Below are 13,653 nucleotides of genomic sequence, written 5' to 3'. Positions count from 1 at the left end.
AAACATCAAAGCTGCATACATGGGGGGATTCTGTCTTCTTCCAAAGGAGGCAGATCTTTTTTCAGCACAACTTGCTCATTCGGTTCCGGTCGAAAATACGAAACTATTTTTGGCCTTTCCTGAAGCTCAACGTCACCGGGGACGCTGGGAATTTCAGCGCATTTGGCAGTCACTAGTAGCATTTCTATTTCTTTCTCACCATCCACCACCTTATTGATCTTCATCGGAAAAGTTCCAAGGAATCCACAGTAGCGCTTGCGTATGTTATTCCCTTGCAGTCAGTTCTGTGTCAGAAATTGTTGCGTAGCATTTCGCGTGATGGTGTGCTGTCGGTGACGTCGTATTCCAGATCCTTCAAAATCTTCAATTTGTCATCTCGTTAGAAGTAGCAGAATCACGAACTTTGTACTTCGCTTGACCAAGTGTTCATATATGACTGACGAACCGTGCACCTCTTCATTCCAATAGTGTGTGAAATGACTTTTGCATGATTATGGTATTGTACTCTGACAAGCGAAAAAAACTCGAGGTTTCGTCTGTCGGTATAGTGTTATGCCACACAGTTCCGTATTCATTGTCCATCAAAGAAACAATGGATGTTCACTCCCCATCTTGATAGTCGTGGTTTTTGAATTGCACCGCGAATCAGTCCGTAGACAAGGGTATCTGTGAGACCATATGCAGTCTTTTATTCACCAATCTGTTTTGTGGACACTATGGGGTTACTCTGGATTTTCTAATGAGATTTTGTGAAATTAGTTTATGTACAGCCATTCCGTTCTGAATTGGAATCATCAGCAGTACGCATCTCACGAGTATCTCAGGGGATTCAAGTACGCTACCTCTCGCCTAGTAACTGAGTGCAATACCTTCCAGAAACGTGCGGATGATCAGAAATGTGATTAACTCGCAACTGGGGTGTCTTTTCAGTGTGCAACTGTCTTCCAGACCACTACAAATGAGTTATGATAATACAGTCGGCAAGTCAAGGCTGTATTCAACCCATGTATCGTATCTAAACCTCAGTGCTAGCCGCGCATCGCTTTTGCTCCGTTAAGGTCTACGCTAATCACCCGTTTAGCTGCTACCTAGCTAGAGTGATAATAAAAGTGTCTATCAGTTTTCCCTCACTGAACGGTCATGGATGCACACGTAATACCAAAGTTAAATGGTATGCGAACGAATAAGCGACAAGGTCTGAGAACTAACGCATGATGTATTCAGGTTTAATCTAAACTGGAGTAAGGGTACTTAGCCTGTCTGATGGTTTTGATTTCGCTGTAGCGCGAAACTTTGCTAGCCCACCGATTGTTTGTGCGCCATCTCTCCGTCCCTCATCGATTTGCCGTTGGTTATGCAATCCTATGAACATATCGTAGTGGGTTTCAAGGCCACAGTGGTATGCTCGGCGTAAATAAGTCTAGTTCATTTATTCTGTTCGTAATTCATCCAGTTTTGTGTTCTCATCCGAAGTTCGCTACTGAGAAGATTTGACTCAATCACCGGTCGTCTGGAGATGTGCACTCATTGATGAGTGCTCTTCGAAAAGGGTGATTTTATCAACCCAGAAGCTTAGGGTGTGGCAGTAAATGTTACATACCCCGGGCCAACAGCCCGCAAATCAATCAATCTAACTTATCAGCGATAAACCATTGGTTCCAGTTACTGCAGTTTCGATCACCGGAAAACAGGAAAGTGTGAGGCATACATCCAAGCCTTGGATGCGATTGCACATCTGGCTGGTTCGGGAAGTGGGTAGCTACGCATTGAACGCACTAGCTTTGGCGCATGAGCGCCATCGACTGCGCGATTGGGCCATTTCCGGCAATGTCATTAATCACTGGTGATTTGAGTCCGGGGGTCCCCATCCAGGTAGGCATCAGCCTGTAATACCGCCAGCTGCAACTCGTGTAGAGGTAATAAAATGATTCGGATTGCCACGTAATCTCTTTTGTATTCTATTAGTTTTACCAACGCGCCATTCGGTTTCTTTGAAAAATGGGAAATTTTGGCCCTAGACATGCGCTCCTTATCATGAGGTAGTCATTTAGATATTGCCCGTATTTACGCCAATGTGCCCTTTTAAGTCCGTTTTTTAATCCGTTACTGACTAGATCGAAGAAAAGAAGCCGTTTGGGAGATAAAACTCTCATGCTTTTAGGTAATAGCTGTAACTAACCAGAAACTTATCATAACCTTACCCTTCACCGACATGCATTACGAGAAATTGTGATCCAATCAAGGTATGTTGTTTTTATGGAATGCCTTCGCAAATAATACACCAACAAGATAAAATGCTAATAAACCTCACTTTTTAGCCCACTAACCTTGTATTCTGTTTGTGACTTCGCCTAGCTGAATTGAAATTCTTGTCTGTGAAAGGGTTACAATGCACTGAGAATGCAGGAGCGTTCACATACTGCTTCCTGAATTTGTGTTCGAAGATCATGTACGTCTCAGTCTGTAGGCCCTGAATTTAACCTGTGGGATAGATTGGTTTGCCCTGGAATAACTCTCCAATCCTCAGGGTACGATGCATGTGAATCTGCTCTGAGTAATAACTTTTATCAAGTAGGTCATGTTTGCAGGACTATTACAGTACGAGCGTTCTGATAAGTTAAGCGTGAAAAAAGTGCTCAGACGTCCTATTCGGAAACCGGACTGTACTTTCCATTGGCAACAGTGAGCGTAAGGTGAAGGTCAACCCTCGTATTGTCGTGTTGTTTATGACTTCATGGCGTGTGACAAGTAACTGACACTTTTGGCCTAGATGGAGATTCACTTTTGATGCTTTACCATAGAAAATATCCTCTGTGTGTATAATCTGAGAGTGATAAAGCAAACAGACCGAAGGAAGGGTGAACGGTGGATGGCAGGTAGCTTCTAAGACCACGGACAGTCCAATAGTACCTGACTTTGTAAGGTTTGATGAAGAACTTGGACATTTAGTAGCAGTACGGCCGTGCATCAGCCTACTGCGTAACAGAACAATCATGTGGTGAAACAGTACACTGCGAGTATGTCCACACGTCCGAATCACATCCGATTTCATCATGGGCCGGAGCAAGGGTCAAGAAGTACACATGCACTTCACGCCCACCCGATGGCCAAGGCAAGCGCACAGACGGCCAGCGAGACAAAGAAATCAACCGCTCGAGAGCCGGTGTGGGCGTGCACGACACATTGGTTGGTTGAGAGCAGATCGACCATCAAATACGGTCACAAGTGAATGATATAAATAGAACGCTGTATTTACATTTTTCTGGCCGCCTTCTGTTCTTCTGACTGTAGCCCGGTTGCATCAGGGAAGGTGAATAGATGCAACAAGCAGCATGGCGTATTTAGTGCCCGTTGTGCGAGAAATATACCTTGAACAGGATCAAGTAGGGCGAGCATCCTAAGCAACGTAAACAAACAAAAGACTTTCTATCGATTCAAGAGCCGGTCGTTCTTCACATACAACTGAGAATCTGAGTGATCTTTCCAACTAGAGATGTCCCCTCGGATATAACCGCTTTGCTCAGTGCCTTAGTTGGTCCATATTAAGAGAGCCTGGTTGTGTGTTCCATATCGTTGAGAGGCTCACAAGTAAATACCTAGGAGGACGAACTCTCGCACTCCATTCAATGAGGTGGCCGACGTCAAGCTCTATTGTACTCTCTTCAGAGGAGGCTGACCTGGGGGCTACTGTATTCGGGTTACCAAGGTCAGAGAATTTCTCAGAACAGTTTTCTTGTCCCTGGCCCCAAGTAATTATTCAGGCTCCATCCTCTGGGCATCCTACTTTGTATGAGTTCTTGACACTCGTCGCAGTCTCTGATAATCTTAAAGGTCCAGCTGCCTTGTTTCTCATTTCTGAAGCTCACGCTGAGAATGAGGAGTATTCAAGGAAAGCAAATTGGCTTTATAATGTTATTGAACAAGAGGCTCTGGAAAACATTCAGGTCACTGGTTAGTCGCCTTCATTGTAGCATAGTTTTAGCCGAATTCTTACAGCACCAGTTTTCTTGCCGGTTTTGCTAACTTAAACTTGATTACTGCGCGCTTGCAATATATCCTACACATGCACGCCCCCTCCTGTTTCTGATAAGTTTCGCTGTTCTCAGAAAACAGTGAATATCATCGGAGCTTGGCCAGATCACTCGATTCTTTCGGATGGTTGCCTTCTGGGATGCGAGTTGACCAGGGCTTCTTCATAGCGTTGCAAGCACTACCACAAGCTTCGTGCTCATCATTAATCATACTGCATTGTACCAACTGTGGTTTTGACCGGACAAGCAGATAGCCTTATTATCCTAATTTCCACCAAGACAAGCTGCATTCAAAGAAGATGGACGAAAAGTAGCCAAGGATCCAGCAGCTGTTCTCATCATTTCTGACTGTCTGTTGGTTACTCGTAAAGTCAGGTTTATTGTTGAGGAAGCTGATAAGAAACGGAAAATCTGCCCTCATTCTCCAGTTCCCCGCTCCTCTTGACTGTCACCTTCTTACGCAGGCTAAGCAGAACGCAGTCAGACGCTTCGGGCAGTTTGGGTGTAATCCACTGTAAAAGCTCCCCATCTGAGGATAGACAGAATAACTGACCATCAGGGAGTAGAATTTGATCTTTTCTCACTTTATTCAGAGTGGCAGCGAAGTAGCTAGTTGCCAAGGCGATTTTCTGAGGCGATTCTCCGTAGATGAATAGATCACGTACATAAGAGGCTGAATCGGAACCACTATGGAGATCATGGCAATCGCCTAGAATCAACCTAACGTTGAATCTGTCTTCCACGCTCGTCAAATGACATTTAATGGCATAATGGTCCACATCATGACGAAAATCTCGGTACATTGAGGCAGTTTCAGGCAGATCCGCTACCTCTGCCCATTCGGCAAATTGATCTTCTGTCAAGCTTCTTATATCTACGCCGTACAGCTCCAGAAATAACAAACGAGCCACAGGACTTTCTGTCAACTTCAGCTGGAGTTGGTAAACTATAGCTGGGGCTCCTTTTCCTAGGCTGGTACTCGCCGGAAGTATCGTTTCCTCGTAATCACCCACTGGCTGACATTCAGAAAATTCGAAACTGGCAGCCCCGTCTCCGATCACAGCTACACTCTGAGGAGGGTTTGTGACTTGGTAGTCTTTGTGTACACAGAAGCATTGTGAACCTGGTCGATATGCAGCCTGATGATCAAAGTTCACGGATTTACATACTGGAATGAGTTCTGTATGGGTGTCGAGCGAATCTGATTTAACTAAGCCTTTTCCGTTATCCACACTGACAGAATGAAAGGCATACTGCGTGGATGAAGACCCTGAGCCCAAGACATGCAACACTTCGGCGAGACGGAGCATATCTTCACTGATGTGCACTTGTGATGCGACGCTCCTCTTCAGTGGTACTGTTGCATTAGTTTTAGATATATAAGTCAACTGGTGGGATACCGCATACAATCCAGCCGTCACCAACGCAAGTTTTACAGTGACAGGACAAACAAGCAAATCTTCTTTCAAGAGCAGGAAAGTTTCGCTTCTGGACAAGTTCAATGTCTCGTTATATTGATATATACTTTCGGATATTTTTGGAAACTCCATTATGACAGTTAACAACAACTCGTTTTTATCAGCAGTCCCAATCACCCCATGCATACCTTTCCCACGTGGATTCCTTTTTCTTCCGCGTGTTTTCGGTCTGCTACTTCGCGAAATTTGAAGTCCCATTGCGTGGATCTTGTAACTCCGAACTTAGGTGACAACCACGGTCCCTGTTGTCTCCAGTTGATTGGCTGGGATCAAGTGACTGGAAATCACAGCCATTCAAATTTGTCATGTGACGTTTCTGGTGCGTCGATCAATACGTCAAGCCTGAGACCTGGACTTCGGCTACCAGATCCTCAATTGAATGCGAGTCGGGATTGTAGTATCGATCGTCACAACCAGGACGGTTACTGGGTCGTCATTCGATGAGTCGGGCACACCAATCACATCGCTCAAGTGTGAACACGTTTGCCTGTTCAGACGTGATAATTCAGATGCTGCGTTGGTGGAGCAGTGATTACACGCTCGCCTCGTATGTCAGATGTCCGGGGTTCGAATCCCGGCACGGCCATTGGATATGCACTGCTGATGAGCTCTAATAAGAGCAAAACTCGAGTCCAGTGCTTCCCTTTGGTGTGGACTCACCGGAATAATTACGCCAGAACAGGGACACGACCGTTCAAACGAGAGTGGTGTGGCTATGAACAAATATACCTATCCCGCAAAACCCCAAGATTGTAGTATCCTTTGCCGAGATTTGGAAAATCTGGGTACTACTTGTTGAAGCATGTGCTTGAAATGAAGCGGGAGAGCACTGTGACCGATAACGAAGGTTTAACCGGTCCGTATATATCACAAGCCCATCTTTCGGCTTATTTTCATCCAATCGATTGATGCCGAAAAGTAAGGTTGTAGAGTTGAACTCATCCAGGATTACCTATCCATAAGGAGTGTCCAATTTGTTGAACCGAAAACATGTTTTTAGTGCCTCACTTCATATTAGTTTTGTTGGGACCTCTGTTTAGAGTACCATACAGTGCAAACAAACAATAGATCTGAATTCTCCTCAACAATTTATATCCTCTCCAAAACAAATCAACTGCATCTGACCTGAACCAGTACAGTATCGGCCATTATTACTCGGTGGAGGTGAATCACATTTGCGAATACGGGTCCTTACACCCGGAACGGAAGCACAGCGAGATGTACATGGGCTCCATTCTGACCATTGGGACCATGATCCATCCCCTGAAGAAAAGAAATGACATCATCAGTAATGTGTACAGCAGAGTTCTCCTAATGCTATGCGCTACAGAAGTTTTGCTGGTTTTTTTTTTGGGGGGGGGGAAGGTAACACAATCAACCGTGAAAATGTAACGTGGACATCTGCACTACCCTTATTTTACCGAAGGTCACTAACCAGATATATGTTATCTGGAAGCTTCTTTAGTTGGCCTGTGTATGCATTAATATACTCATATAATTCGATATTTTGAGCTAATCAAACCAGAGAACTGTAGATTTCATCGGACTATGGTCCATGGAAGAGGTGACAGTTCATGCATGAGTAACATAACAATTTGTAAGATAAATCTTTTGTTTAGACGTGCACATCACTCCTGCAGCTTTCTAGTGCCTTCTAGTTACTCGCTGCAATTAATGGTCGTTAAAATAATCACTAGATCAACCATTTTCCGTGGCCTACCCGAACGAAAGTTATCAACTTATCTAAATGCCAACACGTCAGGTTCACCGTAAGCGACGATCACTGAAATATCCCCCTGAAAGGGGAATATTTGCTTTCTCCTTGGGAGTGACCTTCATCCCTGGGAAGTTGCGTTTTAAAATGGTTTGTTCTGAAAGCAAAGAAATGGGCCATAGGGACTAGAATCTTGAGTCAGTAAGAATCAAAATGCAGTACAATCTGAATGTCGATTCCGCTATTAAGTCCGACTGAGGTCATTTATTGTCGATAAGCTATTAATTTCATTTCGCCCGCAAATGCGGTAGAATAATGAAGAGTTTTACTCAGGATAATCGGGTTTAATTTGAAGAACTGATGCGTTGCAAAACAGCTGATTGCATGACAAAGGTGGCTTTGGGCTTACCTGCTCCAACAAGGACAGCAGCAGTGCAAGATTCATGGAAGACTTTGCCCCCGCTCTCAGTTTGACTGCTAATACTCAGCTCATAAGTATGACCGATTGGCAGATCTGTCAACTGAGCCACGTACATCTCGCCCCAGGCATCAGTGGCGACAAGACTAACATCCTTGATTTGCGGTTTAGAATGATCAGTGGCGGATGCGGGCTGGACTGCTAACCACCGTATCTGATAGCCTTTGGGAACTGCACCGTAAGGTGTTCGAAACCACCTGATATTAATCAATGGTTGGTCGACGAAAGCCGTGAAATGACAGTCGGTTGGTGGTTCCAATTGTCCGGGAGTGGAGCTGCAATTCTCGTCTATCCAACAATGAACCTGACGTGGCTCACTCAATCCCACAGTTTGATTCGGCATACTGAACTGATCTGCGATCTTCGTTCATATGCGAATGAATAATGCAAAAGCGTCAATCAATTTCGCCCCCTTTCAGGCATGATTGTTACCTCGCCATTTTTTTCATTGAATATAATACACGTTAAGCCTTCATTTGAAGTTTTACAAGATGTATACTTTAATAAAGTTAACCATTTCTTCGTAAACCAGAACTCAGTTGCAAAACGATCCAAAGAAGACTGGCTCCTGTCCCTTCATTCGGTAACGTTGTATCGGATTGTCACCGGTTCGGTTCCTACACAACCCATCACTCTTTTGTTTCCTGGGGCCACCTGATGTCTCTGGTTGCAATTATGCCCATCACTATGTGGTTTACGGCACTATTTGGGTGGATCGTTTGGTGACGTTTATGCTAAGCTCTTGAGGCCCGTGGGTATTCCCATATTTGCGAACTAGAGTGCTTGATTGGAAATTCAATAGTGTGGGAGCGCTATTGGGTCGTGCACATGGCACAGAAGTTTGGGGTACACTGAAGATGCACCAGTCTCCTGCTGTGACTGATCACGAGCACCACTCTTGAAAGATTGAGCCGACAGGCGAGTGGATCAATATGTGGAACAGCCTAGTCAGTTCAACAGTACGATTGACTCTGAAGCCAGTGGTGGTCCACACCTGAGAGAAGACCGTTGGGAACATCACTCACTATCAAGACAATAAACGAGCATATACTGTTGACAACAGGGCCAAATATACAACTGTTGTTGGAGAGTGATAGTGAATTTGATGAACAAATATTTTGAGTAGTTCTGTGTTGTTTGCCTTGTTTTTTCGACCATAAACCACGAAAGGTTAATTAAAGTGATGAACTGATGATAATTCAACTTGTGCTTGTGCATGTGTTGGTTAGCTTACAGACCAAATCGTCACAAAACACTTTAAAAGATTGACGTTGGTTTATGCCATAGCTTTGGCATAACTAGGACACTTTGATCATTACAAAGTGCGTTGGTTTTAGCTTAAAAGTCTTCCTATTTTCTGGTCCGTCTTTTATTGTCGATATTATTATTAAGGGGTTCATGTGCGCCACACAAAATTCCATCAGAAGAAACGACTTGGTTTTTCGATGCGTATATTTTGTGGCTACAAAAATTTCAATCAGTTAACTTTCAGCATCTGCCAGTAAGGGATTGAACCCTCAGAATCAGCTTAACCTTTGACCTAAATGGGGCACAAAGCTGTGTTTAGACAATCAAATGTGTCTTGAAGACCATAAATATCGGTAACCTTTTGACGGAATACATTACTTATGAGCTCATTGAAAGCTCTGGACAGTCCGACGCCGGCTTCGCCCTTCTTGGAGCTCGTCAGGTAGGTGCAGTACCTCAGTTTACCGCGACATTTTGTTCCATCTGCGAGCCGACTTGTACTTAACCGGTGAAATACACTCATTTGCGAGTACAGTTGGTATCAATGAGGTAGTCATCTGAAATTCAAACTAATATAATAATTTCAATAATCGTTCACTTGTAAAAAAATTTCGGCGCTTAGCTGCCGTATCACCCGGGGGGAAGCCCTTGGGTTGAAATTCTGTCTCGTGGCCCAATAGTAGACAGGGGGGTCGAGATGTTGGGGTCTAATTCGAACCACGGACATTCTGGCCAGTGAGTTCACGCCTTAACCATTGAGATTTCTCGATCCGACTCTCCCCTTTATGTCATTCTGCGAAATGTTTTAAGATATTTTGATTATCGCACCAACTGAAATCCATGTGCAGCATATTCATTCGAAGGAAGATATCAACTGGAATTCAGTTGTCTCCCGTTAACAGAAACTCACTTTGCAAATCGTTGTATTCCACCAGCCACACAGTCATCTAACCACAAAACTTCTGACGATGCTGCATCATTCTCTGCTGTAGTTCACTCTGGTCCTGCAGTTGCTACGCTTACCTCGGTTGCTGCCGTAATGATTTCGGCAACGCCGTTTCAGCCCTGTGGCTAACTGTTAAATCGCTTCGCTCGGGTAAGGGGACGCGAGTTCGTAACCCACCAACTTATTGTTTAGATGGTGTTTAGATGGTATATGAATATCAGAAATGAATGAATAGTCAAGGCGAAAAGGGTGAACAACGTGTACACGGGGTTGGTTACTCTACTACGTCACCTGTCTGGCATGAGCTGGTATGCCTGACTGTGTGCGTGCGTGCGTGTGTGTGTGTGTGTATACACACAGCTGATCGGGCGAATATCAGTACTGAAAATTTTTTTCGTCCAGAAAATATGCTGCGATATCTCGAATATCATACTAAATGAAACTTGAGGTGCAGCACATTCACTTGAATAATGCCATAAAGGATAGATTCGGTTGGGTTTTATCTGAGTCTCTCTGTTTAGTCTGCAAATGAGTGAGTGCCTGGTTTGAATCTCTAGAACCTATTTTTCAGACTGACAGCTCTGAATCCCAAACTCCGTTATTTTGTATACATAAACTTTACCATGTACTAAGCGTTGATCGGTTGTGTACATCACCAGTCCTTAATGCACCTTGACAAAAGGGATATTCGAATATCCCAGTGAAAGATTAATGAACCAATAGGTACTAGATTTTGTAGCAAAAAAGTACGTACGTATAAAAAACGACATCTAATACATAATCAGTGCACTGACATTCCAGATGTTTAAGGGCACCATATTGCAAGGACTATGGATAATCATTACTTCGAGTACTAGCCCAGGACTGCGTAATACTGAACCTACATTCAGTGCTGAGGGAAAATTTCAGCCTTGTTTCGGAACCATCTTGATAGTAGTATGAGGGGATTTGGGAATTTTCAGTTGAGATTCCGCTTTGTAGGTGAATTCAACCTACACTAAAAATCAGTAAGCATTGTGAAGCTGTTTTGTCCTTGTTGGGAATCGCCAGCAGTGCACATCTCACGAAACTCCGATGGGGAACCTCCAACCCACGACTTACCAGCCAGTAGTTTGAACATAAACATTCGGCTACAAGCAATTGATCAGCAAGCCGACTATCTCGTACTTACATAGAATGTAGCACCACTAACCCCTTAACCAGAGTCCACTTCACGTGGTCACGTGTGTTGACTGGTTCCTCGAGTGATGAATTCCCTGCTAAGAGATTCTGGCCACATTAGTCTCACCCACAGAACGAAACATCAGTCAGTAATTTAAAAATATTCTCATACTACCATCACTTTGTAAGTAGTTCAGGGAAAAATAGTTTTACGGGATGAGTGAATATTCCATCTTGGATGTCTTCACTCAAACAGCCAGCCGATAAGCATTTTGCAGCTGTTTCGTCCTTGTTTGGAACCATCAGCAGTGCACACCTCATGAGACTCCCATGAGTCTTGATCTCATGACCTATTAGTTTTTCCGTACTTCAAGGATTAATCATCTCTGGAGCCTGATGTCATTTTATCAGCAAAAAGAATAACTTTATAAGGAATGTGAACTGCGCCCTTGCCTGATCCCCTGTCATTCAACTCCTCTTATCAACTGTGGCAAAGAGCTAAATACTGGTAACACTATAACTCTTTCCAGTCAAATTTAAATAATGTTTCACGTCTTTGAACTGTCAATTAGTTTGAAGTCTGGTGACCGTGATGTTTACATTAGTTCACAATGACTTGCATCGAAGGAACGTGCCGTCTTGGTGTGAACTTTTCCAACCCACGTTCTTCATTCAGTTTATGAGAAATTGGTAAGATTGACATGACCGTTATTAACATATTAACATATTAAATAAGTACTAAATTGTACATGCTTTGCTCAGTACTGGTGAGCTTTCGGTTTTCCCTATGACGGTAAACTTTAACCGCAAATGCGACCACAGCTCCATCAGAAACAGCAACGCCCGAGGACTCTGCTCTGGGATACAACATGAGCCGGTCCTATATATGAATATATATATATATATATCACTCTCTTGCGTGTATGTACCAGCAGTGTTGAAAATGGTTTTGGCAAACGAGAAAACTGGCAACCGTTTCATTGTGAAACTAACCTGTAGCGCTATTCCAGGCTCACAGCGGCTCCCTGGTGGTTTTCCTGCCCAGCGCAGTAATAGTTCCCAGGGGAATCCTTCTGCTAAATTGTCGACCTTCGGTATCAAAGGTCTACATGGTTGAACTGTTTTATAAGCAGGTGGATCTGAAATGTGTGCATGTATTCACATCTTACTATTTCGTTTGGGCATCTACCTAAAAAAACAGACCCAAAAAGCAAACAGCATAGCTGCTGCATGAATTAATACTCTTTCAGCGTGAGGGGCCAACATGTGTGCAGTGGATAAAATCGGTTGGTCAAAACATGATGGTTCGGAAATTCAACAAGTCGCTCAAGTATATACCCATCGGTATCAACGTGAAAAATAACGATTTAGCTGTAACACACTTTCATTGCCTAGCTGCCATGCCACCAGAAGGAAGCACGATGGTTGGGATACTGCCAGGTTGCCCAGGCCTAGACAGAAAAAGTCGAGGTACAGAGGTCGGGTTCGAACCACGAACCTTCCGGTCAGTAAATTCGAGCTCAAACCATTGAAATATTCATTACTTCATTGTTCAGGATGTCCCCTTAAAACATATAGGAAACAAGTCATCTGACAGGAGAAATTCTATGCGTTACCAGCCGGATAATCTACAATCTTCAGAAGAAAGCTTTCTCCTGAGCCCACAAGCATGAAGTTACTGAAGGTGAAGACTCGATGGATTGATTCCAAATGGCACGCAAATAGTCTTTTGCATAATGTACAGCACATACGCTTCGTTCAAGAGGTATTCAATGAAGTTCCTTTTGTTTCTAAAATAAGTAGTATCGGACGATTGTCCGAAGTCCGCTGTCTGCGGATTCCATAGAATATCACAACGTACAGAATTAACCCTGTGTATCATGCGATCCACACTCGAAATGAGCGAGCCAATTTTGTCATTGAATGTTTCGCTCACCGCGAGGTGGACAAACTGTGGCTTGACGAAGGAGTGCGAAAGTGTTTGGGTGTCGTTTGTGCGGTTTACCTTCAAGGATGAGGCCCCCGTAACCCCACTAAATTGGCTACAGACGTTTCAAGCATTAACGGCCAATCAACGTCAGTGGCGTTTGTGCTGTCAGTTCCTTTCCAGGTTGTCTGATTGAGCGCTTCGGGATGTAGGCACCACAGAATTCGGGGTAGGCTAGCACAATTTAAGCCGCCATAAAATCTATCTTTGACGGTCTCATAACCAGTTTGTTGAGGAGTAGGCGAATGTGATGAGCGGTTCGGTTGCCACAGAATTTTACGGATTTTTTCAAATACACGGCTCCGGAGTGACTACTGATGGCATCCAGTCAAGTATACATCTTTCCACTCAGTGACTCAAGACAGTGACCCCCCCCCACCTGAGCCACCTTCAGTAGTTTCTGGTTAGACGGAGGCACACAACAAGTGAAAGGAAACCGACGAGATAGTCAACTCGATAGTCATACTTGGATGCGTATTTCAAATAACGAGTCTGAAAAGAACGAAAGCAACATGACGTCCAGCTTCCTTGAGTCAGAACGTTAATGACACCAGGCGGATCGGGCATATTGGTGTTCGAATAACAAATCAAAGTGCTTATGGTTACCGAG

The 13,653-nt window shown here is 44.0% G+C and overlaps 3 protein-coding genes across 3 annotated transcripts in view; all 3 read right to left on the bottom strand.

Moving 5' to 3' along the window:
- Positions 1-5: 5 nt before the first annotated feature.
- On the bottom strand, positions 6-224 carry T265_02013 (hypothetical protein; the record flags this gene model as incomplete). The annotated part of the gene is made up of 1 exon (XM_009166161.1): positions 6-224. The coding sequence occupies one exon, from the start codon at positions 222-224 to the stop codon at positions 6-8; it is 219 nt and encodes a 72-aa protein (XP_009164425.1).
- Positions 225-4,408: 4,184 nt separating this feature from the next.
- Positions 4,409-5,707, bottom strand: T265_02012 (hypothetical protein; the record flags this gene model as incomplete). Its single annotated transcript, XM_009166160.1, has 1 exon — positions 4,409-5,707. The coding sequence occupies one exon, from the start codon at positions 5,705-5,707 to the stop codon at positions 4,409-4,411; it is 1,299 nt and encodes a 432-aa protein (XP_009164424.1).
- Positions 5,708-6,413: 706 nt separating this feature from the next.
- Positions 6,414-13,653, bottom strand: part of T265_02011 (hypothetical protein) — a gene marked incomplete at both ends in the record, with an annotated part of 30,550 nt that continues 23,310 nt past the window's right edge. The window contains 3 exons of the mRNA XM_009166159.1: positions 6,414-6,772; positions 7,633-8,062; positions 12,050-12,195. Coding sequence (XP_009164423.1) covers positions 6,591-6,772; positions 7,633-8,062; positions 12,050-12,195 — 758 coding nt within the window. The remainder of the gene's footprint in view (positions 6,773-7,632; positions 8,063-12,049; positions 12,196-13,653) is intronic.

The sequence above is a fragment of the Opisthorchis viverrini genome (genome assembly GCF_000715545.1).
Source record: "Opisthorchis viverrini unplaced genomic scaffold opera_v5_23, whole genome shotgun sequence".
NCBI classification, from domain to species: domain Eukaryota; kingdom Metazoa; phylum Platyhelminthes; class Trematoda; order Opisthorchiida; family Opisthorchiidae; genus Opisthorchis; species Opisthorchis viverrini.
This window is presented reverse-complemented; position numbering and strand designations above follow the sequence as displayed.